The sequence below is a fragment of the Empidonax traillii genome, unplaced genomic scaffold (genome assembly GCF_003031625.1).
Source record: "Empidonax traillii isolate 1590-97213 ecotype Southwest subspecies unplaced genomic scaffold, ASM303162v1 scaffold518:size600044, whole genome shotgun sequence".
NCBI classification, from domain to species: Eukaryota; Metazoa; Chordata; class Aves; order Passeriformes; family Tyrannidae; genus Empidonax; species Empidonax traillii.
Window position 1 is genome coordinate 42,449 of NW_020955711.1, and position 25,943 is coordinate 68,391.

General features: G+C 52.8%; 1 protein-coding gene across 4 annotated transcripts; it reads left to right on the plus strand.

Moving 5' to 3' along the window:
• On the plus strand, window positions 1-25,943 carry NDEL1 (nudE neurodevelopment protein 1 like 1). Of its 4 annotated transcripts, XM_027896849.1 has the most exons (10): window positions 1-109; window positions 8,921-9,018; window positions 10,430-10,583; window positions 11,697-11,845; window positions 12,795-12,931; window positions 14,724-14,897; window positions 15,711-15,802; window positions 17,947-18,098; window positions 21,201-21,235; window positions 25,682-25,780. In XM_027896849.1, the coding sequence occupies exons 2-10, from the start codon at window positions 8,933-8,935 to the stop codon at window positions 25,687-25,689; spliced, it is 987 nt and encodes a 328-aa protein (XP_027752650.1). In that variant the 5' UTR covers window positions 1-109; window positions 8,921-8,932; the 3' UTR covers window positions 25,690-25,780. The 4 variants fall into 4 exon arrangements, with proteins under 4 accessions (XP_027752650.1, XP_027752648.1, XP_027752651.1 ...); XM_027896847.1 differs by lacking the exon at window positions 21,201-21,235 and having other exon boundaries at window positions 25,682-25,943; XM_027896850.1 differs by lacking the exons at window positions 1-109; window positions 21,201-21,235 and adding an exon at window positions 413-515 and having other exon boundaries at window positions 8,919-9,018; window positions 25,682-25,943.

Below are 25,943 nucleotides of genomic sequence, written 5' to 3' on the forward strand. Positions count from 1 at the left end.
GCCCTCGGCCCCGCCCCGCTATTGCATCATCCGGCCCCGCCCCCCGGTGCCCGGATGAGGCGGCCCCGGCGGTGGCGGGTGCTGCGGCGGTGACAGGGGATGCGCTGCGGTGAGCGGGGCGCGGGGCCGGGCCGGGCAGGCCGGGGGGCCCGGGACAGCCCCGGGACAGCCCCGGCGGGCCAGGGGGAATCGGGACGGGGGATGATCACGGCCGGGGGGCCGGGGGGGCCGCGGGCCCCGCGCCGCCATTGGCTGCGGGTTGACAACGGGGCAGGGCCCGCCCCCGCGCCGCACCATTGGCTGGCGGAGCCGCGCCGCGGCCGCTGATTGGCGGAGGGGACTGTCAGTCAGGGCGCGGCCCGGCTCGGCCGCCGCCCTGCGCGGGCCGGGTCCCCCCCCGGACCCTCCGGGACCCTCCGGGCGTTACCGGCCTGGGGCTGCCCCGCACCCCGGGACAGCGCCGCGCTGGGATCGCCCCCGGGGAGAGCAGTTTGGCAGCACCGACAGGCAGCCGGAGCTGTGATTCGCCTCAGTTGTCATAAAACCCTTGGGCGACCCGGTGGCCGCGGTGTGGGGCCTTTCTTAGGGAGCAGTTCTTCCCGGGATTAGGTGATCGGACATTGGTAGGGGCTGCCCAGGGAGGTTTGGAGTCCCCACCCCTGGAGGTGTCCAAGGCAGGCCTGGCCGTGGCACTCAGTGCTCTGGGCTGGGGACAAGGTGGGGATGGGGCACAGGGGGGATCCATGGGCTGGGAGGGCTTTTCCAACCTCAGGGATTGTGGGATTCTGGGATTCTGTACCAGGATGGCAGAAATGTTTGCCCTCTTCTGTCCCTGACTTTCCTCTTCCAGCAGAGGAGTGAAAACGGGAGGCAGGAGGGATGTAAATTCTGTCGATTGCTTTGGCTTTCGTTGCACTCGGTGGTCTGGGAGGGCTTTTCCAACCCGAATGATTCCGGGAGCTCTGCTGAGTATTTTTCAGTAGTTCCCTGCGGGTTTTTCTCCGAGGTTGTCCTCACCTCCCTCTCAGCTCGGAGCGCCCTGTTGTGTCTCATACAAACCCCTCGTGCTCGGGTGACGAGCGTGACCCGAATTGCACAGACGCGTGTGCGGGACGAGCGGCTCTGACACGGCAGCAGATCCCTCACCGGAGCCAGACCCCACGGAGTGACTCCCACTGACACAGCCCCGTCCTTCCCGGGGGGAGGAGAGCTGTCCTCCCCTCCCACAGCCCGCGCTGGGAGTGACTCAGGCATTCCCTGCTCCCTCTGGAACGATCCTCACTCGGTCCCGAGTGCACAGAGGTGGGGGGCACTTTGGGATGCCTCTGGGGCACTTCTTGCCCTCAGAGGTGCTTAGAGATGTGAAGCTGCTGGAGAAGAATTCCGTGGATCCTTGAGGAATTTTTTTTTGCTTTTTGTTTTTTGTTTTTTTCTCCCACCCCCCCTCGTCCCCAACAAGAAACAGTTCCTGGACACTGTGGAGAGCTGGTGGCCTTGTCAAGGTCAGTGTTTTGGTAGAGCTATCAGTAACTGTGAGAGGAAGGAGCTGTCCCAGGGCAGAAAAGAGACTGGGAGGATTTTGTGTATTTTGGAAGGGGCTGCCCAGGGAGGTGGTGGAGTCCCCAGCCCTGGAGGTGTCCAGGGAGGTGGCACTCGGTGCTCTGGGCTGGGTGACAAGGTGAGGATCGGGCACGGGGTGGTCTCAGAGGTCTTTTCCAACCTCAGTGGTTCTGTGAGTCTGTATTTCTTAATTTACATGTAAATGGGGTGTATTAGCAGTGTGAGTGAGTGCACAGACAGGCTGGTTGGCAGTGCCAGTGAACTGTGGCTGTGCAGGATATGAAAGATGTGGGTAGATAATGTGGGTTTTGGATTAACAGTGCCAGGACTGCCCCGGAGGGGATCCTGTGTCCTGCTTTCTGCCTGGGCTTTGTGTTTATGTATTTACTCTGTATACATGGAGGGATTCTCCCTTTGGTTTGCACATGTGGGGATTTAATCCTGTGTGCCACTGGGAGTCCCAGAGGTGTAGGATGTGTTCAGACACAAAGTGTTTGAGTTCCTGTTTGAGTAATTCAGGGGAAAGCCCTCAGGTGGTTTTGTTGTCTGGTTTTTTTTCCCTGACTCTTTAGATGTTGCAGATATGTAAGATAATTCCTCTTTTGGTGCAGAAGGAAAGAGAAGAGAAAGGAAAATATGAAAGTGGAGAGAAAGCACGAGACTGATGATGTCTGTGACCTTGGTGCCACAAGGAGTCTTGTCTCTGGAGTCATTGCTGGGAGCAGACTGCCAAAAACTACAGCAACAAAGTGCAGCTTATTCCCTCAGTCTGTCACAGTTGGTTTTGAGGTGCCAGGAAAGTCGGGCTGAGGAAGGAAATGGTGTTTTTGCAGTCCTTGATGTTTGTGTGACACCACAAAAATAACCGAGATAAACTGTGGAGCGTGTTCAGCCAACTGCCTGCCCTGCTGTGCTGCCCTGACCTGTGGGCAGAGCCACTCAGAGCCAGCAGAGCAGCTTTTGCTTGATGTGATTGTGTCCCTCCAGGGCTCAGCTCAGTAGCAGATTGTGCTGGTTCCTTCTCCTTCCCAGCACCGAGTTTTATTTTTAACATTCCCGTTGTTCAGTGCTCACTGCAGAGCCCCTCTCTGGGGGCTGGTCTGGGATAAATGCTGAAAATACACCTTTTGGGGAGTGTTTTCAAATGAATTCTCCCCTCCCGTGGCACTGGTAGGATGTAAAGGAACAGAATTCCCTGCTGTTGTCAGAACCCCGTGCTGAGTGCTTTTCCCTTGGAATTCCTTGGTCACTCTCAAGTCCAGAAGCATCTTCCCCTCTGCCCCCCCTCCTTCCCAGGAAATGTTGTTATGGGGGTGGGGTCAATCGCTGAGGTCACAGGGGACCTGGTGCTGTCATTTGGTGCAGGCTCTGGGCTGGGTGTGCTGTAAGTTCTGGGGTAAATCCACTGCTTCTGGGGATTCTTCAAGGTTTGAGGAGAAACCAGGCAGCTGTGAGTTGGGGGAAGGTGCAGCTGGGTGGGTGATCTCCAGAGGGAGGTTCAGGTCCACTTGCAGCCTGTGGTGGGGGGTCAGGATCAGTGCTCCTGGTGCTCAGCATCTCTCACAGACCTTCCTAGAGGGTGGTTTTCCAGGGAGCAGAGGCTCAATCAGGAGGAAGCTTGTCCTTTTCACAGCCTGGATTTCCTTCTCAGTTCCCTGTTTACTCCACACCTCCTGCTCTGTGTGGGTTCATCCCTCTGGGGTTCCTGGCTGTGGAGCCGGGAGTCAATTGTTCTCGTGGTCGGGCCCAGGTTGTTCTGGACCCTCTCATCTCCTTTCCTTCATCTCTGCAGGTACTGAACCTGCATCAGGAGCACCAACCTCTTCAGGTTTCCTTTTTAAGGCACTTTGGTGGGAACAAATAGAGGTCGAGTGTCTGAAACTTCCCTTGTTGGCGAACATGATTTTTAATCCTAAATTCTGCTCCCTTTGATAGCTGTAGCTTGATTTCTGAAAAGAGGCTTCTTTGCACCAGTGCATTTCCTCTGGTTTCAAGGCTTCCACCCCAGTGCTGGCTCGCTCAGCAAGGGTGCTTTATTAGGATTTGATATCATATATTCACCAGGCCTTTGAGCCTTGGCCATGTGGTGCAGAGCAGACGTGTTACCTTTGATTAATGAGGCTGTGGAGATAACGAGGCTTTGCTGTGTGGTGCTGGGTTGCCTTAAAGGCTTTTAGTCTGAACTTGGCACAAAGTTCCTGCAGGTAGGATTTGGTTATCATCTCCTGCCTCCCGTGCTGCCCAAATTGGAAATGCAGGATTTATGGTTGCAGCAGCAGGAGTGTTCTGCTGACTCTGTGCTCTGTGACTTTCCTCCTTCCCTGAAAGCTCCTGTGCTGCTGTTGCAAGAGGCAAGGAGGCATTTGTTGTGGTTCACTTGAGAACATTCAGTTCAAAAATAGGATTGCAGGAGAAGGTTGAGTTCACAGAGGCTCAGTTTCTAGCAGTGACGGGTGCAGGCAGACATCCAAAATATATGGAAATCCACCAGCTCCTATTCCAGGATGAGCAAAACAAGCACAAATTGATTGGTGAAATCTAATCCATGCCTTTGGTTGGTTTGTTTGTTTGTTTTCCATCTTCTAATAAGTGCATGGCAGTGTCCACTTGCTTTGAGTTTTGGCTGGAGGGCTCAGGTTAGTTTGCTTTAAACCTTGATTTGGGGGAGAAAAAATCAAGAACTTCAGGGGTTTGGGGGTTTCCTGTTGGTTCTCATGGTTTGAGAAGGTGAGGAATGGTGGGAACAAGGTTTCTTCTGCTTTTCTGCCTGCGAATCAGCAAAAAAGGGGAAGAAGAGCTGCTTGGGGACAGTCCTTCCTGCTCTTGGTGGCAGCTCTGGGTGGTGCCAGCTCTGGGTGACGGGGTGAGAGGGGGAGGCTGTGGCACAAAGCAGGCCCTCGGCAGTTCTGTGACAGCCAGAGTGAGTTGTTGTCTCCAGAACTGAAGGCCCACGTGAGCTGGGCGGAATTCCTCGATCGAGTCCTGTTTGAGGTGGTTACTTGTTTAATTCCAAAGGTCACACTGGACATTTCCATTGCCTGCAGGGGAAGAGGGGCCAGCAGAGCACAGATGGGGGAGCTCAGCACTGGGCTTTGTCGTGTTTGTTTGCCTCTGTGTGATTTTTCGTGTTTGGTGTCTGAAAACCCCGAGCACACAGGGTTGTGAGGAAGAAAGCAGAAAAACGCGCAGAAAAACGAACATTAGGTGAGATGAATTCCCTTTCCACGGCAATGTTTATAAGCTGGTTTTAAATGGGAGAGTGTGAGGCAGTTAAAATCAGGGAGAATGCTCTTCTGCAGCCACTTGAGATGCTGCAGGTACAGCCGGGGTGAACTGCAGCAGCTTGTGAGCAGCGCTCGGGATGATCCTTCCTGGGGTGTTTCAGTGACTCATCTCGCTTTGAGAGCGGCGAGGAGTGAATTCCCGACTGTGGGAAGGGGTGGGCAGAAGCTGAAACATCGTGTTGTGTTTCAAGCCGGGTGTTTTGGTGTTAGATTTCATGCAAACCTCCCCAGCAGCCTCCCGGCACACGGGGAGCCCCGGGAAGCTGAGTCGAGGTTACACCGTGTTACACTTCAGGCTGTGTTTGTGTTCTCATGGCTTAGCAGAGATTTCAGTTTGGCCTTGAATGCAGGATTCCCGAAGTTACTTAGGGAATGTGTGTTTGTTTAGTTCTTTCTGCCACAGGTTGGATTCAGATATCCCTGTAATATCCAGAGGATACTGCACATCTTTGCTTGTAAGGATGCCTTTGGAGGTGGGAAAACAGATTTGTCCTGTACAAACCCCACTACACACTGCAGTTTTCAGAGTGATTTCAGCGTGGAAAAGTTCTTTCCTTTTCCCAGTGGAGAGTTCCTCTGTCCTGCTGACTTTGGGGGGGGGGGGGCTTGAAAGGATCCCCCGTGTTTTGAACGTAGCCCTTGTCTGGGAGCTGCCTTGGAGCTGGAGCTGTGCCCACGGAGCTGTGCTTTCCCAGGGCACTGTGTGAATGCTAAGCTGTGTTGGAATGAATTCCAGTGGGCAGCAGCATAAGCCTGCTCTCATTTTCCCTGGAAGACGCTGCTGCATTGTCTTGTCTGTGCCCTGAAAGCCTCAATGTTGTCGGTCAAAGGCTCGATTCTGCAAGTGCCACGTATGCAAAGGAGCCTGTGAATAGGGAGGACTCGCCGTGCTGGTTCTCAGCTCCTCATGGAATTCCAGGACAACTGGCAGCTTTTGTTAAACCCTCGGTATTCCGTGGGCATCCTCTCTCCCACACACGGGAGATGTTTCACATGCTCTGGCTGTGTTGTGATAAGGCCTGGGAATGGCTCCCCTGCAGGCTCGGAGAATCCCGTGTTCCTGTGCCATCAGCTGAGGGAATGGGCAAAGCCTGGCATGGTTAAAGGATCTGCCTGTGCCCACGGGTGTGGCAGGGGCAGGGTTGGAGGCTGTTGGCATCTCCCAGCTCTCAGACTGGTGTTTGGGCCGTGAACACCGTGTTTGTGTGTGCCCCTCATGAGGGAGCGCTGCAAGCGCTGCAGGGATCCCGTGGGTGTTTGTGTCCCAGGGCGTGCCCTGAGCAGACAGGAAGGAGTCCTGGACCTTATCTCAGCCACTTCTAAGATATGATGTAGGAAGGACTAGGAAGAGTTCCTGCCGAGGGGCCTGAGGCACCACTGAGCTGAATCTCCTCCCTCTGGTGTCTCAAAGGGTCTTTGGACAAAGGAGTGTGTGTGTGTGGGGGGAAATCCCTCCTGTACTTGGGAGTGCCAGACAGCCCTTCCTGTGCTTGCAGGGATTCTGTGGATATTTATTTCCAAGGGTGTGCCCTGAGCAGACAGGAAGGAGTCCTGGAGCTCATCTCAGCCACTTCCAGGAAAAGATGTCAGGTGCTTCCATGTACTTCCTTGTAAGGGAAGGCAAGTGGGACAACTGAGTACCAAAAGTGGGATGTGGATGCTGGAGCTCAGCAGGGCACACTGGTGTTGGCAGCTGGAGCAGGTGTTTATCCAAAATCCCTGCTGGTAGCACTGGGCACGGTGGGAGATGTGGAGCAGGGGCAATCATGAATTATCACCCGTTTAACCAACTTGGAAAAGGTCAACTCGCTCCTGCTGGGTGTGTTTGGGAGGGAAGAGTTCCTGAGGCACCCCAGGGCTGAATTTCCTCCCTCTGGTGTCTCAAAGGGTCTTTAGACAAAGGAGTGAGGGGAAAAAGCATCCCTCCTGTACTTGTGAGTCCTTGCTGTGCTTGCAGGGATTTTGGGGTGTCTGTGTCCCAGGGTGTGCCCTGAGCAGACAGGAAGGAGTCCTGGACCTTCCCTCGCCCCGGCTCGGAAATGATGTCAGGAGCTTCCTCGTGCGAGCCCTTTTCTAACCACATCCTGAACGTTGCTGCCAGCTGGCGTGGCTGCTCACCTGCTGGGCCCAGCTCACCTCTGGAGCTGTGGGAGCTGAGCCTGGTTGTGTTTTATTTATTTTGGGATGAATGTGCTGCCTGCTGATCCAGCCCTCCAGAGTGTGCCGGTTTGGAGCCGAGTGCAGGGAAAGGTCCAAGGCTTTTATGGAAGGGTTTGATCAGTGCTGGACCAGTGCTTTGACCAACACCCAGCAGTGCCTGAGCTGGTCACCTCTGCCTTATCCTGGCAGATGGAATCCCTGTCCAGGAGCTGCCTGAGCCTCTGGCTCACCTGGATGCACCCGAGGGGGAACTGCAACAGTTTGGGCTCCACATCCCCTGGGAACAGGCTTGTGCACAGGACTTGGGATTTGTCCCTGTGGGGGAATGGAGGTGCCTTGCTGACAGCTGAGCAAGTGCTCCCAAAGAAACCTGTGTCTGGAATTCGGTACTGGAATGGCTCCACGGGTGTGTTTGATTTTGTCAGTACAGAAAGGAAACATCATCAGTTCTCTTGGGCACTGTAGAGATGTGATTCCTGACAAATTGCTTCTCCCATAACCCCGTGAAGTTAAATAAACACAGTGTGAGATTTGGGGTGGGTTTGGTACCCTCTGGATAAATGTGGGCCCTTGGGTTGTGGCAGCTGCAGTCCCAGCTGGAACCCACGTGCCAGTTCTGCCTGGCTGTGTCTCTGAGCTCAGTGCCAGCCTGGCTGCCCTCTGACGAAAGCATGGGACTGCTTTGTCCCACTTTTAGGTATCAAAAATGTGGGTCACTGCGATGCAGGACATACTAGTGTGACAATTTTAGCCTGAGGGGACAGAGTTGGCTGAGAGGGGACAGCGATGCCCGATAGATTGTGAAAGTCAGGACTTCCAGGTCAGCTATTCCTGATCAATGAGCCTGATGTTGTTCACAGCCTCTGCTTTAAGCACAGAAGGAGTTGGTTTCACCTTATTCCTTTTCTGGGTGTTAATGAGAAAATTTAAGCCTTGGCTTTTTGAGGAGAGAAAATAAGGATGCCTGTTTATAGAAGAGCTGTGGGATTGCTTGGGGAGGGCTCAGCAGTGGTGCTTTCCCCGTGGTCTGAGCAGTTCCTGCTGTGCATGGCAGGGCCTCAGCTACCCCATCACCACCTCCAGCAGCTCTGAGGCCTGGTGTGAATGTCCCATGTGCCCTGGACTGGGTTGCTCCTTGGATAAAAGTCAGTGTTGGGTTGTTTGCTGTGCTGGCTGAGAGCCAAGCAGTGCTGCAGCAGCACCCAGAGCTCCAGGAAGGGTGGTCCTCATGGAGCAGGGGGTCATCTGCTCCTCTGAACACCTCCAGGCTGGAAACTCCTCCTGTGTGATGTGACCAGGGGGTTTTTGGAGAGGCTGATCGTTCCTCTGTGTGTCTGAGGGTGCAAAATGATGTGGATAATTTCAGTTACCTGCCTGTTTTACACAAGCAGGAGTGAGCCAGGACTCAACACAGGAAGGTTAAACTGGATTTTGATCTCCACACACACTGTTAGTGGTTCCCTCTGTGTTCATCCTCCTTCACTACTCACCTTTGCAGCCCTAATAGCTGCTGGAGTGCTATTGTTGTGTTGGTGGCAGGAGGCAAGATCTCTTTAAGAACATTTTAGGAACTAAAGTGGAAACTGTGATAGCTGTAAATGTTAGTGTGTTACCAACTGTGATCCAGAGTGGGCTTTTCAACTGGTGTTTCAGTGGCAGATAAAAAACACAGCCAAAACTCCCGGTCCTGTTTCTCGCTGCACAAGCACTTCCAGAAGCTGGGTAAAATTCCATGGCTTGTTGGGGCAGGTCCCTGTGCTGGGTGACTCCTGTTAGGGATCATTAACATCCTGTGTGCAGGTGCCAAAGTGCTGGTGCTGCTGTTGGAAAGGCTGTGGCAGTGAAGCCCAGGATTTGGGAGCAGCTTTGGGGTCTGTGTTTTATCCTGAGCGTGTCCCTGTGTTTGTGCCCTGCAGGTCGTGTTGATCATGGACAGTGAAGAAATCCCAACTTTCTCGAGTCCAAAGGAGGAAACTGCATATTGGAAAGAGCTTTCCTTGAAGTACAAACAAAGGTATGGTAGATTTGCAGGCTGGGTTTGGTTCTTAATGACCACAACTTTGTTTAACTGCAAGGCCACACCAAGACTATTATTATATTATAGTCAGTATTTTAGAAAGCATCTCTAAAAAGAGAATTTGTAAAGAATTTCTAGCTTTAAAGTTCCCAGTTTTGTGGGAGCTGAGTGTTTCCTGCCCGATGTCTCCACGCCAGGAACTCCAGGCTATGTTCTGAGCATGTTTGAGCAAGAGCAGAGCCCTTTTAGGATCATGTGCACCTCTGTATAATTAAAGTGCTGCCTTAAGTAGTATCTTGATGTTTTATCATAAGAAGGCGCCTTTGGGCTCTCCTTGTGTCATTCCTGTTCCCTCCAGCTCCTTGTAATGGAATTACTGGTATGAAAAGTGGCTGATTTGGTGTCTGCTGCATTTTACTGAAGTGGATTTTACCTCCTGTACCAGGAGTTTGCACCTTTTAGGGGGCACGGGGCTTTTTGGGTACCAAAAGTGCCAGGAGAGGCTGTTTTATTGAGTAGTGCTGTGCTTCTTGAGGGGCTTTCTTTGGAGTGCTCCCGCTTCATTTTCTTGGGAAGGCTTTATGTGCCCTCAGTGGAACTCATGTGCAGCTGAGCTGAAGTTAAAACCTCTCTCAAACCCAGAGAGCCCAAGCTGCCTTTTTTTTTTTGTTTTGTTTTTTTTGTTTGTTTGGTTTGGGCTTGTTTTGGGGAGGGAGGGAGGGGTTGGGAATGTGGAGGAGCCTGTCCATGTGGAGAACCCTGAGCTGTTCTTGGGTGTCAGAGCATTCTGTGGGAGACACCAATATGTTGTTTCCTGAAGCCTTGTTGGTTTTCCCTGCTGTTTGCTGAGGGCTCAGCTGGTACCTGTGGTAAAGATGCAAATTTAATAAGCAAAGTATGTGGAGTGGCTACTCCTGGTGTTTAATAACTGTCGGTGCTATGAGGCAGGTATGTGCTGGCTTCCTGACTCCTCATGATTTTTAAGAACCTTAAATTTCCAAGTAGTGCAGAGATGCAGAAACTGTTGTTCCCTCTTCAGTTTTTTACCAAAATCAGGTTAAGTGTTTGCTTAATTCCTTGTCCCCAGCAAATCTCCTACCAGTGGAAGTCAGTGGAGTACAAAGTGGTTCTCAGGTTCCCATGAATCCTGTAAATAGCCTTGATTTCACACAGGCATTTTGAGGCAGCTGTTGGTTTTGATGTAAGAGAATTAATTTCCTTTAATAGCTGAGCTTAATATAATTTCTCCATTTCCCCATTTTTCTTTTTTCCCCTTAGAAATCTACCACGACGCTTAAGTACTTCAAAACTCCTGGGTTTTTTCAGCTTTTTTATTTTAGAAGAGCTGCAGATTTTAACTTGGGGGATGCTGGCTTTTCCCACTGGTGAAATCCTCTCTCCTTTACAGCTTCCAGGAGGCTCGTGAAGAGCTGGCTGAATTCCAGGAGGGAAGCAGAGAATTAGAAGCAGAGTTGGAGGCACAGCTAGTGCAGGCTGAGCAGAGGAACAGAGATTTGCAAGCAGATAACCAAAGACTGAAGTATGAAGTGGAAACATTAAAGGTGGGTGCTTCTTTTGGGTATGTCTTGGATCTCCTTGGAGATCCTCTGGGCTGCTCTTGCTCACTGAATATCCAAATGAAGTCAAGGAATCGTCTGTTTATGATCCAGACTTAAGGACCAGGCACGTCCTCCAAATAAGGCAGGGAAATTCCTGGCAGAGTTTTCCTTGGTCACATCATGAAACTCTGGTTGTGGAGTTTGTGCTCTGCATTCTGGAGGCTGTGCCAAGCAGGAGCTTTATTGGTTACAGGGGAACATCAGCATAGCAACAGGGGGACAACATGAGCTGTCTGTCTTTGCAAACCAGTCTTTGTCTCCTTGGCTCTCTGAGACCCTACAGAAGGCTCAGAGTGGGTGATCTGTGCCCTTCTTTCAGAGAGGCTCCTCATCCATTCTTAACAGCCATTTCTGTGGAGCCAGGCATTGCAGAGGGGTCTGCATGTGCACAAGGTGGCTTTGAACTGATGCCTCTGTGTTAACAGTTCTTGCCTCTTTTGGAACCTTGACATAGCATCGTTTTGGGTAGTCTTGGCTTGTGTTAGTGAAGACAAAGGTTAGAAATCCTCTCAGTTTATGGGATTCCTCTGTGTATCCATTCCCAGCTGTACTGTAAGGTCAGCACATGTTTTATGAGGCCACTGGTTTCTCCACAGGGCTCCATCTGTGCCCTCAGAGCTGGTGAGAGAGTGTTTGGCAGTGAATTCTTCCAGAGATGAGTTTGTGGGCCTGGAGGTTTTGTAACAGATTCTAGTGGCTCTCATTTTCGCTCATGGACACGTCAGCCAGTGTTTGGTCTCAGAGTGGCTGTTGTCAAGGCAAAAGGGGGGTCTGTGCAGTTGGATTTCTCTCTGGCTCCCTGGATGTTTGAGGCCCTGGAGCAGCTGTCAGTGCAGGCTGCTGGGAGCAGATGCAGGGACACATCCCTGAGAGCCAGCTGTGTCCTGGAGAGATGGCTGTGTCTTTGTCTAGCCCTGATGTTCACAGCCTGTTCCTTCTCCCTCTCTGATTTTTCCTCTGGATTACCAGCAATCCCCAAACCAGCAGCCTGCAAAGAGCGTGATACTTTCTTTTTCCAATTTTCCTGCTATTTATCCCCACAATTCTTTCTTCCAGGAGAAGCTGGAGCACCAGTATGCCCAGAGTTACAAGCAGGTGTCCCTGCTGGAGGATGACCTGAGCCAGACCAGGGCCATCAAAGACCAGCTGCACAAATACGTGAGGGAGCTGGAGCAGGCCAATGATGACCTGGAGCGTGCAAAGAGGTGAGGGCTGCCAGCCTCCTCTGCCCTCAGAGCTTGCACTGCATCCTTTCAGATTGCCCATTTTATTATTCCTTAAAAGGGGAAGTACATTCAAAAACCCCAACCAACCTCAAGACTCTTGGAGTTCGCCTCCATCAGCCGGGTCCTTGTGTTAGAGCTGGAAGGGCAGTGGGACAGCGTGGCTTGTGCTCCTGTGAGGAACAAGCTGTGCAAGCAGAGCCACTGCCTCTGGTACCCCCAGCTAAATGGCTTCTATTTGTGGTCCTGGTGGCTCCAAACCCCTTTGAAGTCAGCAGCTCATGCTTTACATAGTCCCTTTTAAACAAACCAGGCCAAAGGAGTCTCCTGGTCCCTTCCAGAGCAGCTGTAGGGAACAATCCTGGCCTTTGTGAGGCCTGGGATGAACAGGCTGCTCTGGAAACGCCCAGTTTGGGAGGAGGTCATGCTTCCCTTTTGCTGAATGGGAATTCTGCCATTGATTCAGGGAGAGCAGGAATGAGCCTCTGGCTATCTGGGGAAAAAAAAAAAAAGATCTGAGAGCTGAGCTGCTGTTTCCACAAGGCTCATGACTAACTTCTGACAAGGAGTTTGGAAGGAATTGGCTCTTGGGTAATATCCCAGTGCTCTGCTTTCCACGCTGGGCTCTGCCTGCCCAGAGCTCTGCCCTCATTCAATGTACAGCTTGGGAAAAATGGGGAGGGGTGCACAGGACTGGCTCTTTCCCACCCCTTTGGTGCATCCCTGAGAGCCAGATGCTATCATGTTCTCTGCATCTTTTTCTCCCGTTTCTTTGGAGTTGATTATTCCTTTCTAGGCAGCATTTCCGTGGCTTTCAAACGCTCAGTGTGACTGCAGGCCCTGCTGACATTTTTCCTCTATTATGTTTCTGGATGATACACATTCATGTTGGCTGAGCTGAAGAACCCAATATTCTGGATTTTGTTTCTAGGGCAACAATAGTTTCATTGGAAGACTTTGAACAGAGGCTGAACCAAGCTATTGAGAGAAATGCATTTTTAGAAAGTGAACTGGATGACAAGGAGTCACTGCTGGTTTCTGTACAGAGATTAAAGGATGAAGCAAGAGGTAAGGCTTGTCTGGTTGGTTCTGTGTCTTGCTTTGCTAGAAGAGAGGTGTAGCAACCAAAGCTCATGTTTCTAGAAAGCCTCACATGATGAAACTTGAACTGCATACATTAGATACCATTAACAGTATGTTTTTTGTATGTTATGTGTAGTCAAGAGGAAAAATTTCCTCACTTAGGGCAGAATTAATATCAGATTAATTCAGGATTTTAATAGAGGGGAGTACAAAAATACTCTGTTCCACAGATACCACAGAATTGAGGAAATGTGCTTTGAAAGTGCCTTTTTGTTATGGTTTTATGCCTTGTGTAGGGAGGGAAAGCACAGGAAATGACAGGGAAATACAGGATAAATTTTTAAGTAACTGTCTTGGAAAATCCTGTCTCCTGCCAGCCATTAATAAGTCTAGAGATTAGTGGTTTTCAACTTTATTTCCCCAAGTGAAGCTTCCTAAAATAATTCCTCAGTTCAGGCCTGGGCCTGAGTGTAAGAAAACTCACCTGAACAGGCTGGGGTTTTTTGGCTGTGAACCTCTTTGAAAACCAAGTTTGTGCCCCAGGAATTAAAAGCTTTATTGGAAGCACAGGGGTTTTTGTAATAAATATCAAGAGGGAAGTTTTTCTGTATGTGAAGTTTTACACAATGTAAATATTTCTGACGAAATATATGTGTTGTCATTTGAGGTGAGGGCAATAATACTGGAAAAAACAGCAAAACCCAGGAGACTATCTTCCGGAACACTGAAATAATCAGCCAAAAAGACATCTTTTTTTTCAGATGAGTCATTTGGAAATTTTTAGCATTTGTTAGCATAGCAAAGCTGCTTGTTGTTCCCCCTGACAGCAAGCAGGAACAGTAGCCACTAAAAGAACTGGTAAAATGTCAAACTCAAGAGATGGCATTTCTGATGGAACAGCCTCAGATCCTCTGCTGGGGGGCCCAGTCATTTCAGCTCTGCTGTTTTACCTAAAACCAGTTCTAAACATCTGTGACAGCTCAGAAGCTGTGATGTGCAATTAATGGTGCTCTTGCACCTTGTAGCAGATTGAGGCAAGGAGTAAGAGGTCTGGGGAAACTTAGGAACAACTGGAACAAAAAGGAACAACTCCCTTGTCATCTTTTTTTTGCATCTAGACCCTTCTAAGGATTTACAGAGCCATTGCTGAGCTGTGCTGGATGCTCTTTGTAGCAAACAGATGAGGAAATGGGAAGGGGTGGGGTAAGGATAAGCTGCAGTCTGGGGAGGAGGTGAGAGCAAAGCCTGGCTTGGCTAATCTCCAGCCTGTTTCCCTTTGGACTACCCAGTCTCCAGTCTGCTCTTCCACTTGCCAAGGCATCAAAAACTGGGTGCAGCCCTTGGACTGTCTTGGGCTGGTGTGGAATTCTGGGGATTATTGACTGGAAGAATAACATAGCAATTGGAAGCACCGGGATAGGTCATTCCTCTGGTTTTCCCAGCCTCTCCTGGAGCAAGAGCTGAGTGTGGCCCAGCTGCAGCATTTGTGTCCAGCTGCAGTTTCTGTAACACTCTTTCCATGGAGCTCACACTGCAAATGGGCAGAATTCCTGAGGGAAAGTCACCTGCCATGAGCACAGGGACCACCCAGTTCCAGGGATTGAGCTGTGACTGTTCTGAGGGGTGTCCCCAGTGCTGCAGAATCCAGTTAATCCAGGATTGCTGCAAAGTTGTCTCCTCTTCCTCTCTCCCAAATGAACAGAGAGAGTGTTTGTGAGAGAAATCAGTCTCTAATATGTGTTTTTTGTGGATTTTTTTTCCTTCTCTCCATCCTCAGACTTAAGGCAAGAGCTGGCAGTGAGGGAAAGGCAGCAAGAGGTGACCCGAAAATCAGCTCCCAGCTCTCCCACTCTGGACTGTGAGAAGATGGATTCAGCTGTCCAGGCCTCTCTCTCCTTGCCAGCCACACCTGTTGGAAAAGGATCAGAAAATAGTTTTCCTTCCCCAAAAGGTACCATTCCCAGGATCTGTGTCTGGGTGTTTGGCAGGATGTGCAGCCTGGCAGCAAACCATGGATGCTCCACAGGGAATGTGGCTGTGGGGATAGGGAGATCCCACACCTGTGTTTAAATCCTAGGACAGCATCAGGTGCACTTAAGGAGTAGGAAAAGAAGGAAAAGAGCATGGAAAAAGCATGGAAAAGAATGGCACTGAAGCTCAGATAATGCTTTTGTGGGGGGCAGGGGTTTGCAGGGTGCAGTGGGTGCCTGCAGTGGAGCACTGAGGAGATCTGGGATTGCAGGGAAGTGCAGTGACTGATGTTCCTGCTCCAGTGTGGAACAGCAGTGGTGGGTGAAGGGGTGCCAGGAGTTCCAGAGTCTCTGTTCCCACACTGACTCTTGGGGGTGCTGTTTTCTCCCTGAGGCAGTGGGATGTCAGGCCAGTCCCCTTCCCCCTCTGGAAGGCTCGGGACAGTCACAGGGATTAATGGATGATTTTTCAAATGAGAAGGAGCAGATTCCAGCAGGAGCTCTGGCTGGATTAGATGGATTGTGGTCAGTAGCCCTGCAGATGGAGAGTGCATGAACTCTGCATGTGGGGCCAATGGGAATGAGGGCAGTGGGCAGGAATTAAGCTCTATCATTTTTCCATGGCTGCTGATCATGCAGTTATTGTGGGGTAATTGTATCAAGTGTCTGCAGTGGGGTTTTAGATTTATCTTTTTTTTTTTTTTTTTAATGTAGAAGTTGATTTATTTAAATGTTTAAACCCCCCTGAACTGTGGGGGAGTGGAGCAGGAAATAACACGTGCCTGTGTTTGCAGCTATACCAAATGGGTTTGGTACCAGCCCACTTACTCCTTCAGCCAGAATATCTGCACTCAACATTGTGGGAGACCTGCTACGGAAAGTGGGGGTGAGTGCTCTGAACTCCAGCTCTGGGCTCTCCCTGGGGCTTCTGTCCTTGTGCTCAGTCACAGCCTTAGCCTGTGCTGAGCACAAGCTGTACCTTCCAAACCATCCACATTGCGTTTAGTGGGTTATAATGTAATTTTTTTTGTATTGTTTTGACTTGCAAAGCGAGTTCCGATGCCAGTTTGGGGTGATGAAATTCATGTTTGGAGTTAAAAGTTTCTCAAGGACGTGGGTGACAGGGTTAGGCACCGTCAGCTGCTTGTTCTGCCCTCAGCTGGGCCTGCAGCTCCCTCTGTCCTCGGGCTCTGGGTGCCTGCTGACACCTGACATCAGGGTCTCCTCCTGTGAGATCTCCTCCTCTGGGCAGAGGAATTGAAAACTAAAGTGAAAATGAAAAAAAAAAAATCTAGAAACCTTTGGTAAGAAAGTGAGAAAATAAATCAGGAGAAAGCCAAACGCTCCCATCTGTAGTTGGTGGGGAAGTGAAATGCATGAGCCTGTAAAGGGATTAGTGCTGTAAGCAGGGAAGAAGTGGTTCAGACATCTGTTGCAGTGTTGTTCAGGGGTTTCAGCTGGACAAGGAGGTGAGTTTTGAGCTGGGAGGAGGTGGCTGATGAGCCTCAGGGGCTGTGCTGGAGTGGAAGCAGGGCCAGGCTGAGTGCTGGCTCTGCCCTGTGTGTGTACCCACCCTGAGCTGGGCAGGAGCTGCAGTGCAGACAGTTGTTTTAGCAAAGTTGGGAATGAAAAACCACCTTTTGCTGCTTCCATTTGGAACCAGTGAGCCTGTCCTGGGTTTGAAAGGGCAGCAGGACAGCTCTGGGTTACAGAGTGGCATGTTTAAAAGGGGATCATTGTGAGTAAGAGTCTGCAGGGGATTTAGGGAGCTTAACAACAATCCCATATGATTACTCTGCAAGGACAGGAAATGCCAAATAAGCATGCTTCCTTCCCAGCCTGCCTCACACAGCCACTGACACACAGTTCCAGCCCCTGCACTTCTTACCAACAATTATAGGATGCTCAGGACCTGTTTTGGGTTTGGCAGGGCCTCATCCCAAGCCTCAGACTCCCTGTCTCTGCAGGAAGTTTCCCCTCAGCTTTCCCGCTTGCAGCTGAGACAGGGAATCACTTGGCCCAGATCCCAGCGGTCAGTGACAGCTGCTGTGTCACCCAGACACAGGGATTGCCTGGAGCTGCCTGTGTAGCCCATATTCCCTAAGGAAGCTTCTATGGATTCCTAGGAGAGTGTACAGTGCTCACTGACCTGTGACAGCACGTCAGGGACCTGTTATTGGAATATTTGTCGAACGGGACTGAACCCCACATTTTTGGAGACAAATTTTAGTCTCCAGTCCACGGATTTGCTCCATGCACAGGGAGGGTGGAAAGAGTAAGGACTTTCTGCCAGACCAGATGGACATTCAGGATAAGCCTCAGTCTGGGATAGTGGCAGAAAGGGCAGGTGATGTTCTGGAGGGAAGGAGGGAATCGGGATGTTGCTCCTCCTCCTGCCAGGAGTCAGTGGATGAGGCAGAGACTGTCACTTTATGCAGGGGGAAAAGATCTCATCAGGATTGCTTGGAAGTATCAGAGATGGGAGTACAGAGATGGAAGACCATGGCTCAGCTGCTGCCTTTGCTTTGTCCGTTCTAAGGTGTGGCAGTGGAGCTTTACACACTGGCTTTGGGTTGCAGGCCAAGATGAAGAAAGAAAGGCCAGGAGAAATTGTCCTGGTGAAAAAAATCAACTTCCTAAATACACAGTCCCTCTTGAAACCCGAGAATTCTGCTCTAGGCTCAGATTAGCTCATGGCAGCCTCACTGCAGCTGCTGAGGGAAGGAGTTCTGGTAACTTCTGCTGGAGTTGGCTGCCTTATCTTGGGTAATTACCTCAAGGTTCATATGTTCTAAAATCTGAGCTGAGTAATGCCTGGCAGTCTGCATCAGCATCTGTGTGTTTCCTCTGTGGTTTGGGTGACAGAGGAAATGACAGCTTCGTTCCCATTTTTTTGCCAAAGGTGATCACACACCAGAGTCCTGATCGTGGCCATCCTGAGGTCATGGCAAAGCCTCACCTCCAGCAGCAAAATACTTCCTCTTAGTGGTTTTACTGGTTTGACATTATTTTTTTTCTCTCCTTTCCCAGGCCTTAGAATCCAAATTAGCTGCTTGCAGGAACTTTGCCAAGGACCAGGCGTCACGGAAATCCTACATTTCAGGGAACGTCAACAGCGCCGTGATGAGCAGCAATGGCACCAAGTACCCACACCCAGGGCACACCTCCTTCTTCGACAAAGGGTGAGTGAGGGACACCTCTGCCCTGCAGGGAACTTCCTTTCAGCAGGCCTGTTTCTTGTCCTGTCCTTGCCCACCACAGCTTCCATCCCATAGGACAAATAGTTCCTGGGGCCGAAGCCTCCGGGGCACGGGGAAGGTGCCGGTGCTGATTTTGGGAAAGCAAAGAGAAAAGCAAGTGTGGTTGGCTGATCTGGTGGGGTAGCAGTGCCTGTTCTGTCCTGCTGCTGACTCATCTTGGGTGGCTGTAAAACCAAACCCCGGGCAGCAAATCTGCTAGTGGTGAGCGTGGCCTTTGAGAGGATCTTGGGGAAGCAGAGCTGGAGTTGCCACAGCTCCTGGTGTGCTCTGGGGATGTGGGGATTCCCTTGGCACAGCTGAGGGCAGGCAGGAGTGTTCACTTGGAGGGTGGAGCCCTGGGTGCTCACTTCCCTCTGCAGTAGGGGAAGAGAGAAACGTCACTGATGGTGTAATTGTGGCTGCTGGGGGGTGACAGGAACTGCTTGCACAGGAAAAACTACCTCATGTGACTTGCCCCTGGTCAGAGCTTCCTCTGGGATCCTGGGAAGTGGTTCCACAGGGGGATTTTCCCCAGTTCCTGGGAGCACAAGGCCCTGTGGGTGTATTGAGGGTGAAAAGCACAGTGGTCCAGGGGGCAAAACACCCTCCCTGCTCCCTGCACCATGGTACCATTCCATGTTAAACCTCTTCCCAGTGCAGTTTAATGCTAATACTCAGCACATGCTCAATCCTGCATTTATTTTAGAGAAGGAGATGAGCTGTTCCCAGTCTGAAGAGAGGCAGACAGCTGAGCTTCCTCCACTCCCCCTGCTCAGCTGACTCCCCTGCCGAGTGGGAGCAGCCACTGCATCTTCCAAACTGGCATTCAGAGGTTTTGGAGCCACTGCTGTTTGGAATGGGAGAGTTTGGAGATGTAACAAAGTCATTATCAGACCTTAGGGTTGTGTGTGTGCTGAGGGGGCCCTGCAGCCCCCCAGCAGTGCTGGGGGGGTGATATTGTTGCAGCTCTGAGGAGGCAGCAGGGCTGAACTGGGTGTGGTGTGACCAGTAAGCTGATTGCTCTGTGGGGTGGGGGGCGCTCTGAATTACCCACGTTATCATCACCCTTGTTATCTGGGCTGGTGCCTGCAAGGAGGAGCAGGTTGTGGCTGAAAAAGGCTTAGGAACCCTGGCCCCTGAGGGAGCTGCAGCAGAGGTGGGTGTTGTTGGGCAGGAAAAGGGGTGGGAGTGACTGATGGGCTCATGTGCAAGTTGCTGGAGACCCTGCTAGAAAATCAGTTAAGCCACACAGGTATGTCTGGGTTAGTCCTGCTTACTACAGCCCAGACCTTTGGTAGCACTCAAAGCAGTCCTTTTTGCCCTTCCTCTCCTTTTCTGCCAGTTCCTCACTGGCCAAGCTACACTCCTTAAATTGGAAGAAAAAAATAAAAAAAAAAAGTGGATTCCTTGGACCGTGAGATCAGTGTTAGCTCCCTGCAGCTGCTGGGCCTGCAGAAGGCAGGACAGTGTGGTCAGCTCTGGGCTGTGCCCCAGTGTGTGTGCAGGGTGATGATGCCTCTGCTCCACAGAGTTTTGCTGTACTTATTCCCTCACCTTTGAAAATTTGGGATTCTCTTTCCTGTCCAAACGGTAAAACTGCCGACAGTTCAACTGGAAAACGTCCACACCCCAAGGTGAAGGATAGGAAGTAATTAGGAGAAGTTTCTGTGCACAGATATGGAGCAATACCCACAAGTGTTGTGCTGTTCGGAGCTCATCCTTTCTTGGGGGGGTGAATTCTGCACTCAGTGCTCAGATTTTGGAAGAGCAGGAGCTTGTCCTGTCCTTGTCCTGTGCACCCCCGTGTGCTGGCCCGGCAGGGTGGGTGGCCCAAGGCTGTCCCTCACCCTGGCTCCTGCTCCCCTTGGTGTCCCAGCTGTGCCCTGAGGTGCTGGCAGTGGGAGCTCCCTGCTCTGGGTCACTGCCTGAGCTCAGGCCATGCTGGGTGGGCACGAGGGGCTGAGGGGAGCCCTGCCCTTCCCTCTGCCCTTCCCTCCTCCCTCTCCCCCCCCTGCCCTCTCCTCTCTGCCCCTGAGTGGTGCTGGACCCTGAACCAGCCTCACATGGTCATAGATCTGATCCAACCTGCAGCCTGTGCCCAAAGAGCAGACGGTTGCTGGGTGGTGGGGTTGGGGCAGAGGGACCTCAGCCCCATCCTCACAGCTCTATTTGCTTTCCTTGCTCTGCCATTTTGCTGGTTAAAGTGTTTGAGGAGTCTCCAGCTCTTGTCAAGCCCCTGCTCTTTGCCCTCAGGAGGTGGAACAGGGCAGCATTGCTGTAGGGGATGACAGCAGGGCTTGCTCCAAAGCTGTGCTGGAGAATTGGAAGGGTCAGGACTTCCCTTCTTTATTCCAGCTCCCCAGTGTCTAGTGTTGATGAGTTTCCTGCAGACCTGTTCCTTCAGGAACGTGCTGCTTCTGTCCAGGTGCCAGGGGATGGCAGAACAGCACCTGGAGATGCTCTTTGGGCTTTTTGCTGTTGTACTTGTTCTTAATTGGTTATTAAAGTCAAGTCCAGTTTGGGAACAAAACAGCCATGAAGGGCCCTGCAGAGTCCTGGCACTGGGGTGCTTGTTCCTCAGGGCATTAACTCCTTGTTCCCCTTCCTGCACTCTTGAATGCCAAAGTCCTCGGAGTTGATGTTTGTTCTTAGTTATTTATCTGAATCAGTTGGGCTCTGTTTTAATAAAACAAGCTGCAGTTTGAGTGTGAGGAGATCCTTGCACACTTGCAGCAGTGCCACGAAGCAAATGGGTGCCTCTGTTACCCACAGCCCTGGTCTGTGCACACCAGGCTGGGAATTTGGGCTCTTCTTTGGGTCCCTGGTCTGCCCTAAGAAAAGTTTCCCTGGCAAAGAGGGAGCTGTGGCTGACTCAGGTGAGTAATCCTGGGATGTGCCTGTGCAGAGCAGGCTCTCCCTGAGCAGAGGTCAGAAGGTTTGCTGAGGTTGAGTTTAACATTTTCTCTCTGCCCCAGTTCCTGCATCAAGGGTTGTGCTCAGGAATGTCTTTGTTGTGTACATAAACTTTCCCTTTCTCTCCACTAGGCGTGAAAAGGTCATATTCCCCACCTTGGTCCTGGGTAAATGAATTCATTTGCACTGATCTGCTGCATGTGCTGTAACCTGGGGCTTGGGGGGCAGAGCTGGGCTCTGCTAACTGCACGAGGTAGTTCATAGTGTCACACACTAATAGGCCCTGATCAGAGCCCAAGGCTGTAATCTCTTCTCCTCCTGACTTTAAATAAACCCCTCTGCTGCTGTCACCTGTTGCAAACATAAGCCTGAGTGCTGCTGCTTTCTTGATCTCATTAATACTTCCAATACCTGCATGATTCTGATTGAGCCGGGCACAGCAGGGACACAGAGGGGTTACTGCTGGTTGATGGAGTTCATCTGCAAAGTTTGCCCTTTGGTTGTGGTTTTCCTTCAGCATTTTGTGGCTCTGGACTCGTTGATGTGTGGGTGATGTGCTTCTGGCTGAAGGGAAGGCAAACAAGGGCTGGAGGGGGGGAGGACAGTGTGGGGAGGGACAGCAGTGTCCCTGCTGGGTGTCAGCAGCTGGAAACAGCTGTAAGCAACTGGGAACACAGATATGCCAGCGAGGCTGGGCAGATCCAGGCCCCTGGGGATGGGGGTCCTGCACACAGGGCTCACAGGCCCCACCTGGTCCCTTCCCTGCCTCTGGGGGAAGTGTGGAGGGTTCCCTGTGCTGTCCAAAAGGGCAGGTTCCTGCCAGTCTCCTCCTCCTCCTCCTCCTCCTCCTCTCACATCTCTGCTGGGTGTTCCTCGACCTCCTGGTGCTGTTGCTGCTGCCCAGGAGAGGAGGAGATGTGTGTTAGAGCCCTGCCCTGTCTCAAAACTCGCTTTCCCTCTGTTTTTTTTGTGGGTCTTCTCTCCAAGTGTGCTTTGAGCAGCTCCATTTACCCTCCAGGCCGGGCTGTTCAGCTCCAGGAGAATCTTGGGCTGAGGTTTTGTTGGATATTTGGAGTTGAGGGAGTCTTGGAGATCAGGTGCTAAGCACAAAACACAGCTTGAAATGCTGTTTAATGAGTCACAGTCTGTCATTTCCAGCTGCTTCTGCCTGTGTCTGGAGCACTGGAGCCTGGTTTCTTGGGAAGCCCAGAGCAAGGGCACATCACAGAGTGTGCTGGGAGGGGGGTCTGAGGGACAAGCAGGAGAGGGATCAGGTTGTGGTTAATCCCTGAGGACAGGTCTCTGTGCAGCTCCTCCCATCTGAGACCCTGGAGACCAAGCACAAGGGCTTCTCTTCCCAGCTCTGGCAGCTCAGGCAGATCATCTTACTGGTTATTTTTAACAGTTGCTCTGTTTAAGGTGTTTTACTTGCCTTTCACTCTGGTTCTCCCTGCAGTAATGCTGATTTCTTTCCCTTTTTTTGCGTGTGTTTTCATGTTGCCACCAGAAATCCAAGGCTGGGTAAGACCCTCCCTAAGCTCAGCCCCAGTGCCAGCTCCCAGTACCCCCCAGTTGCTGTTGGGTGCCTTTTGCTGTGCCCCAGCACCTTTATTTCTGCACCCACAGCAAGTTTGGGCTGGTGGGATGTGCTGAGCAGTGCAGGGAGGTGACTCCTGGGGGGAACTGCCTTGCTGCTTGAATTTTTTAATTAGCAAACAAGGGAGAAACCTCAAAAGGCTTCTGAATGGGGTTTTTGCCTTTCCCATCTTCAGCAGAGAGGTTTGTGTGTGCGGTGTGGTGCTGGGGGACACTGGGGACACTCAGTGCTCACAGCCCTTGCTGCCCTGGCCCTTCTTGTTTGGGGCATCACTGGGTTTTTGGGATTTAAGCAGGGTTCTGTAATGTCTGTCTGGCATCTGGTCATGTCTGTGTGGCAAACCTGGGCTAGTGGAAGGTGTCCCTGCCCATGGATGATCTTCAAGGTCCCCTCAAAGCCAAAGCAGTCCCTGATTCTGTGACTGTGTCTGTGCTGCTCCTCTGGTACCTTTGTGGCTTGTTTGGTAGGGAAGTGTCACCACCCTGAGGGAGCAGCAGCTGCAAAGCCAGGAGGGACAGGAAAGTGTCCCAGGGGCACAGTTTGGGTGCTGAGAGCCCAGTTTTGAGAGCAGCTGGGCCCCAAACCCAGCAGGGAGGGGCACAGTGGGTGACAGGGACACAAGGGTGACAGGGACACGAGGGTGACAGGGGTGTGGAAGGCCAGGGGGTGGCAGGGGGCTCTGGAGGCAGTGGCTGGTGCAGAGAGCAGTGCCAGGCCCTGAGCCCTGTGGGGACGTGTTCCCTCCTGCCCTGGCTGGGGGCACCACAAGGACCTGGTGGCCCCTGCTGGGGGCTCAGAAGGGACCAGTGGCCCTGCCCAGCTGCCCATCCCACTGTGCCATGCCAGGAGGTGCCAGTGCTGGCCTGGCTGAGCTGCAGCCCCAGGCACTGTCCCAGTGGCTCTGCATTTAGTGCAGGGAATGTGGCAAATCCCCAGAGCTTTACCAGCCCCCTCAGACACTTCCAGGCTCCTGCTGCTGGATGGCACTGTTTGTTCTCCAGCCCTTTCCACACGGACATTTTAATCCTGTTTGGTGTTGGCTTTTCTGTGGTGGGGTTTTTTTCCCCCTGTCCTACTTGGCAAGGGTGTTTTCCAGCTGGTAACTCATTTGCAGAGTCATGTTGGGATCAGGTTGGCTCTGGGCCCTTCATCCAAACAGGATCAGGGAAATACATTTGTCCCCCAGCCTCTCCAGCAGCTCTTCACTGCAGGCAGGGAGGGTTTTGCAAAGCAACACTCAAATGGGAGCTGAAGTTTCCAGCTGAATGAGGAGGAGGTGAGAAAGGGGGTTCCTCCCTGCTCTCAGCTGGTGCTGGGATGTGGATGTTCCAGCCAGGAACAGGCTGTGAATGTGTCCTTGCTGTAGCAAGCAGGGAGCTTTTAGCTCTTCACCTGCTGTTCTGGGAGGATTTGGGAACTGCCCCTGCACTGGCAGCACCCTCCTGGCTGTGCTGGAAGGGTTTCTGTGCCCCTGACCCAGGAGGAGCAAGGCCAGCAGGGAACATCAGCTGCATGGGAATGGTGTGCTGTGCTAAAGGGAGCGTGGGAATGGCTTCAGACTGCCAGAGGGCAGGGTTAGGTGGGATATTGGGAAGAAATTGTTCCCTGTGAGGGCTGTGAGGCCCTGCCACAGGTTGCCCAGAGAAGCTGTGGCTGCCCCTGGATCCCTGGAAGTGTCCAAGGCCAGGCTGGACGGGGCTTGGAGCAACCTGGGCCGGTGCAAGGTGTCCCTGCCCATGGCAGGGGGTGGCACTGGGTGAGCTTTAATGTCCCCTCCCACCCAAACCTGTTCACAGGTTCTGTGGACAGCCCTGCCCTGCCCTGGGGTCACTGCCAGGAGTCCCCCGTGCAGGAGCTGCTGCCGCCACGTGTGTCCCTGAGGCAGCAGTGGCATTGATGTGGCCTTCCAGGTTCAGCCTGGAGCCTCCCACTCCCAGGACGGTTTCCCCCATCAGCAGAGCCCTCTCAACTGCTTTTCCTGCTCCCTTTTCCCCTGCAGCCCAGGCTGTCTCCTCAAGTGTCCCTTCACAAACAGCTCTGCCAGGACACGTTCCCGAGGCACCTTCTGGGGTGCTGGTGGCCCAGGCAGAGCTGGGGACACTGGGGACAGTGCTGCAGGGGGGGACATCGAGGCAGGGCCTGCCCTGCCCTTGAGGGGTGTGAGGGTTCCCCCCCCAGACCCCCCATGAGAGCAGGGGGCTGGTTTGGGACAGCAGTGGGGTGGATGTGCTGCTCCAGGGATGTAATCTCTCCTGGTGGAGCTGGGGGAGCTCCGGGGATGGTGACCCTGGACAGGAGGCAGGTCTGGCAGAGCCATCCCCGAGATGGCAGAGCTGTCAGACCCTCCCACTGCTCTCCCAGCCCACCAGGATCAGGTTCTCCAGAGCTGCAGCAGCAGCCTGGGGGATCCCGGGGGTGGAGGGACCCGGAGCTGCTGCTGCATCCCGGTGGGATCAGTGGAGCACAGAGGGAGCTCTGCTGGGCTTCATTGCTCTGTGAGTGTGTCTGTGCCATCCCGGGGCAGAGCCTTTGTCCCCAGCCCGGAGGGACACGGGGACAGAGGTGACACCGGCCCCAGCCCTGGGGCACAGCCCGCGGTGACACAGCCCAGAGGCTGCACCTTCCTCAGGGGCCTCTGCCCACTGAGTGCCAGGGAAGGGACAGGGACAGGGAGCTGACGGTGGGAACAAGCCCGAGAGCTGCTGGCTGCGGCCCTTGAGCTGCACAGACCCACAGAACGCCGGAGGGCTCAGGGTCTGGGCAGCAGCCGCTGGTCCTGCTGGGCTGGTCCCCTCCCCAGCACATCCCTGCTCCAGGGCTGGGCACCCCCCTGGCAGCCGGAGGTGGGACCCGCATCCCGGCCATATCCTGGCCCTGCTGCCGCCCTCCCGGGCTGTCAGGGATGAGGGTGGAGGAGAGGGGTCGGTTTTCCAGCTGCTGGTGAGGGGAAGGTGAGCAGTGAGTGGCCTGTCCTGTGCTGGTCCCTTCCCTAACGCGTCTCTCTTGTCGTTTCCAGGGCGGTGAACGGCTTTGACCAAGGTCCCCCCGGGCTGGGAGCCTCCCGACCGTCCTCGGCGCCGGGAATGCTCCCCCTGAGCGTATGAGCCGCGGGGGGGAGCGCTTGGACTTGTGTTCGCTTTTCTCGGCCCAGCAAGAGAAGAAGAACTGCTCCCGCTCCCTCCCCCTTCCCACCCCGCCGGAACATGACCCCGAGAGGAGACCCCGAGCCCACGGCCCTCCCCGTCCTGTCAATACAGTTTGTTTTCTCTGTCGCTGTA

Coding starts and splice junctions, on each gene's coding strand:
- NDEL1 (XM_027896847.1), top strand. CDS start 8,933: ATGGACAGTGAAGAAATCCCAACTTTCTCGAGTCCAAAGGAGGAAACT. Junction 10,584..11,696: donor ATGAAGTGGAAACATTAAAG/GTGGGTGCTTCT, acceptor TCTTTCTTCCAG/GAGAAGCTGGAGCACCAGTA. Junction 11,846..12,794: donor GACCTGGAGCGTGCAAAGAG/GTGAGGGCTGCC, acceptor TTTTGTTTCTAG/GGCAACAATAGTTTCATTGG.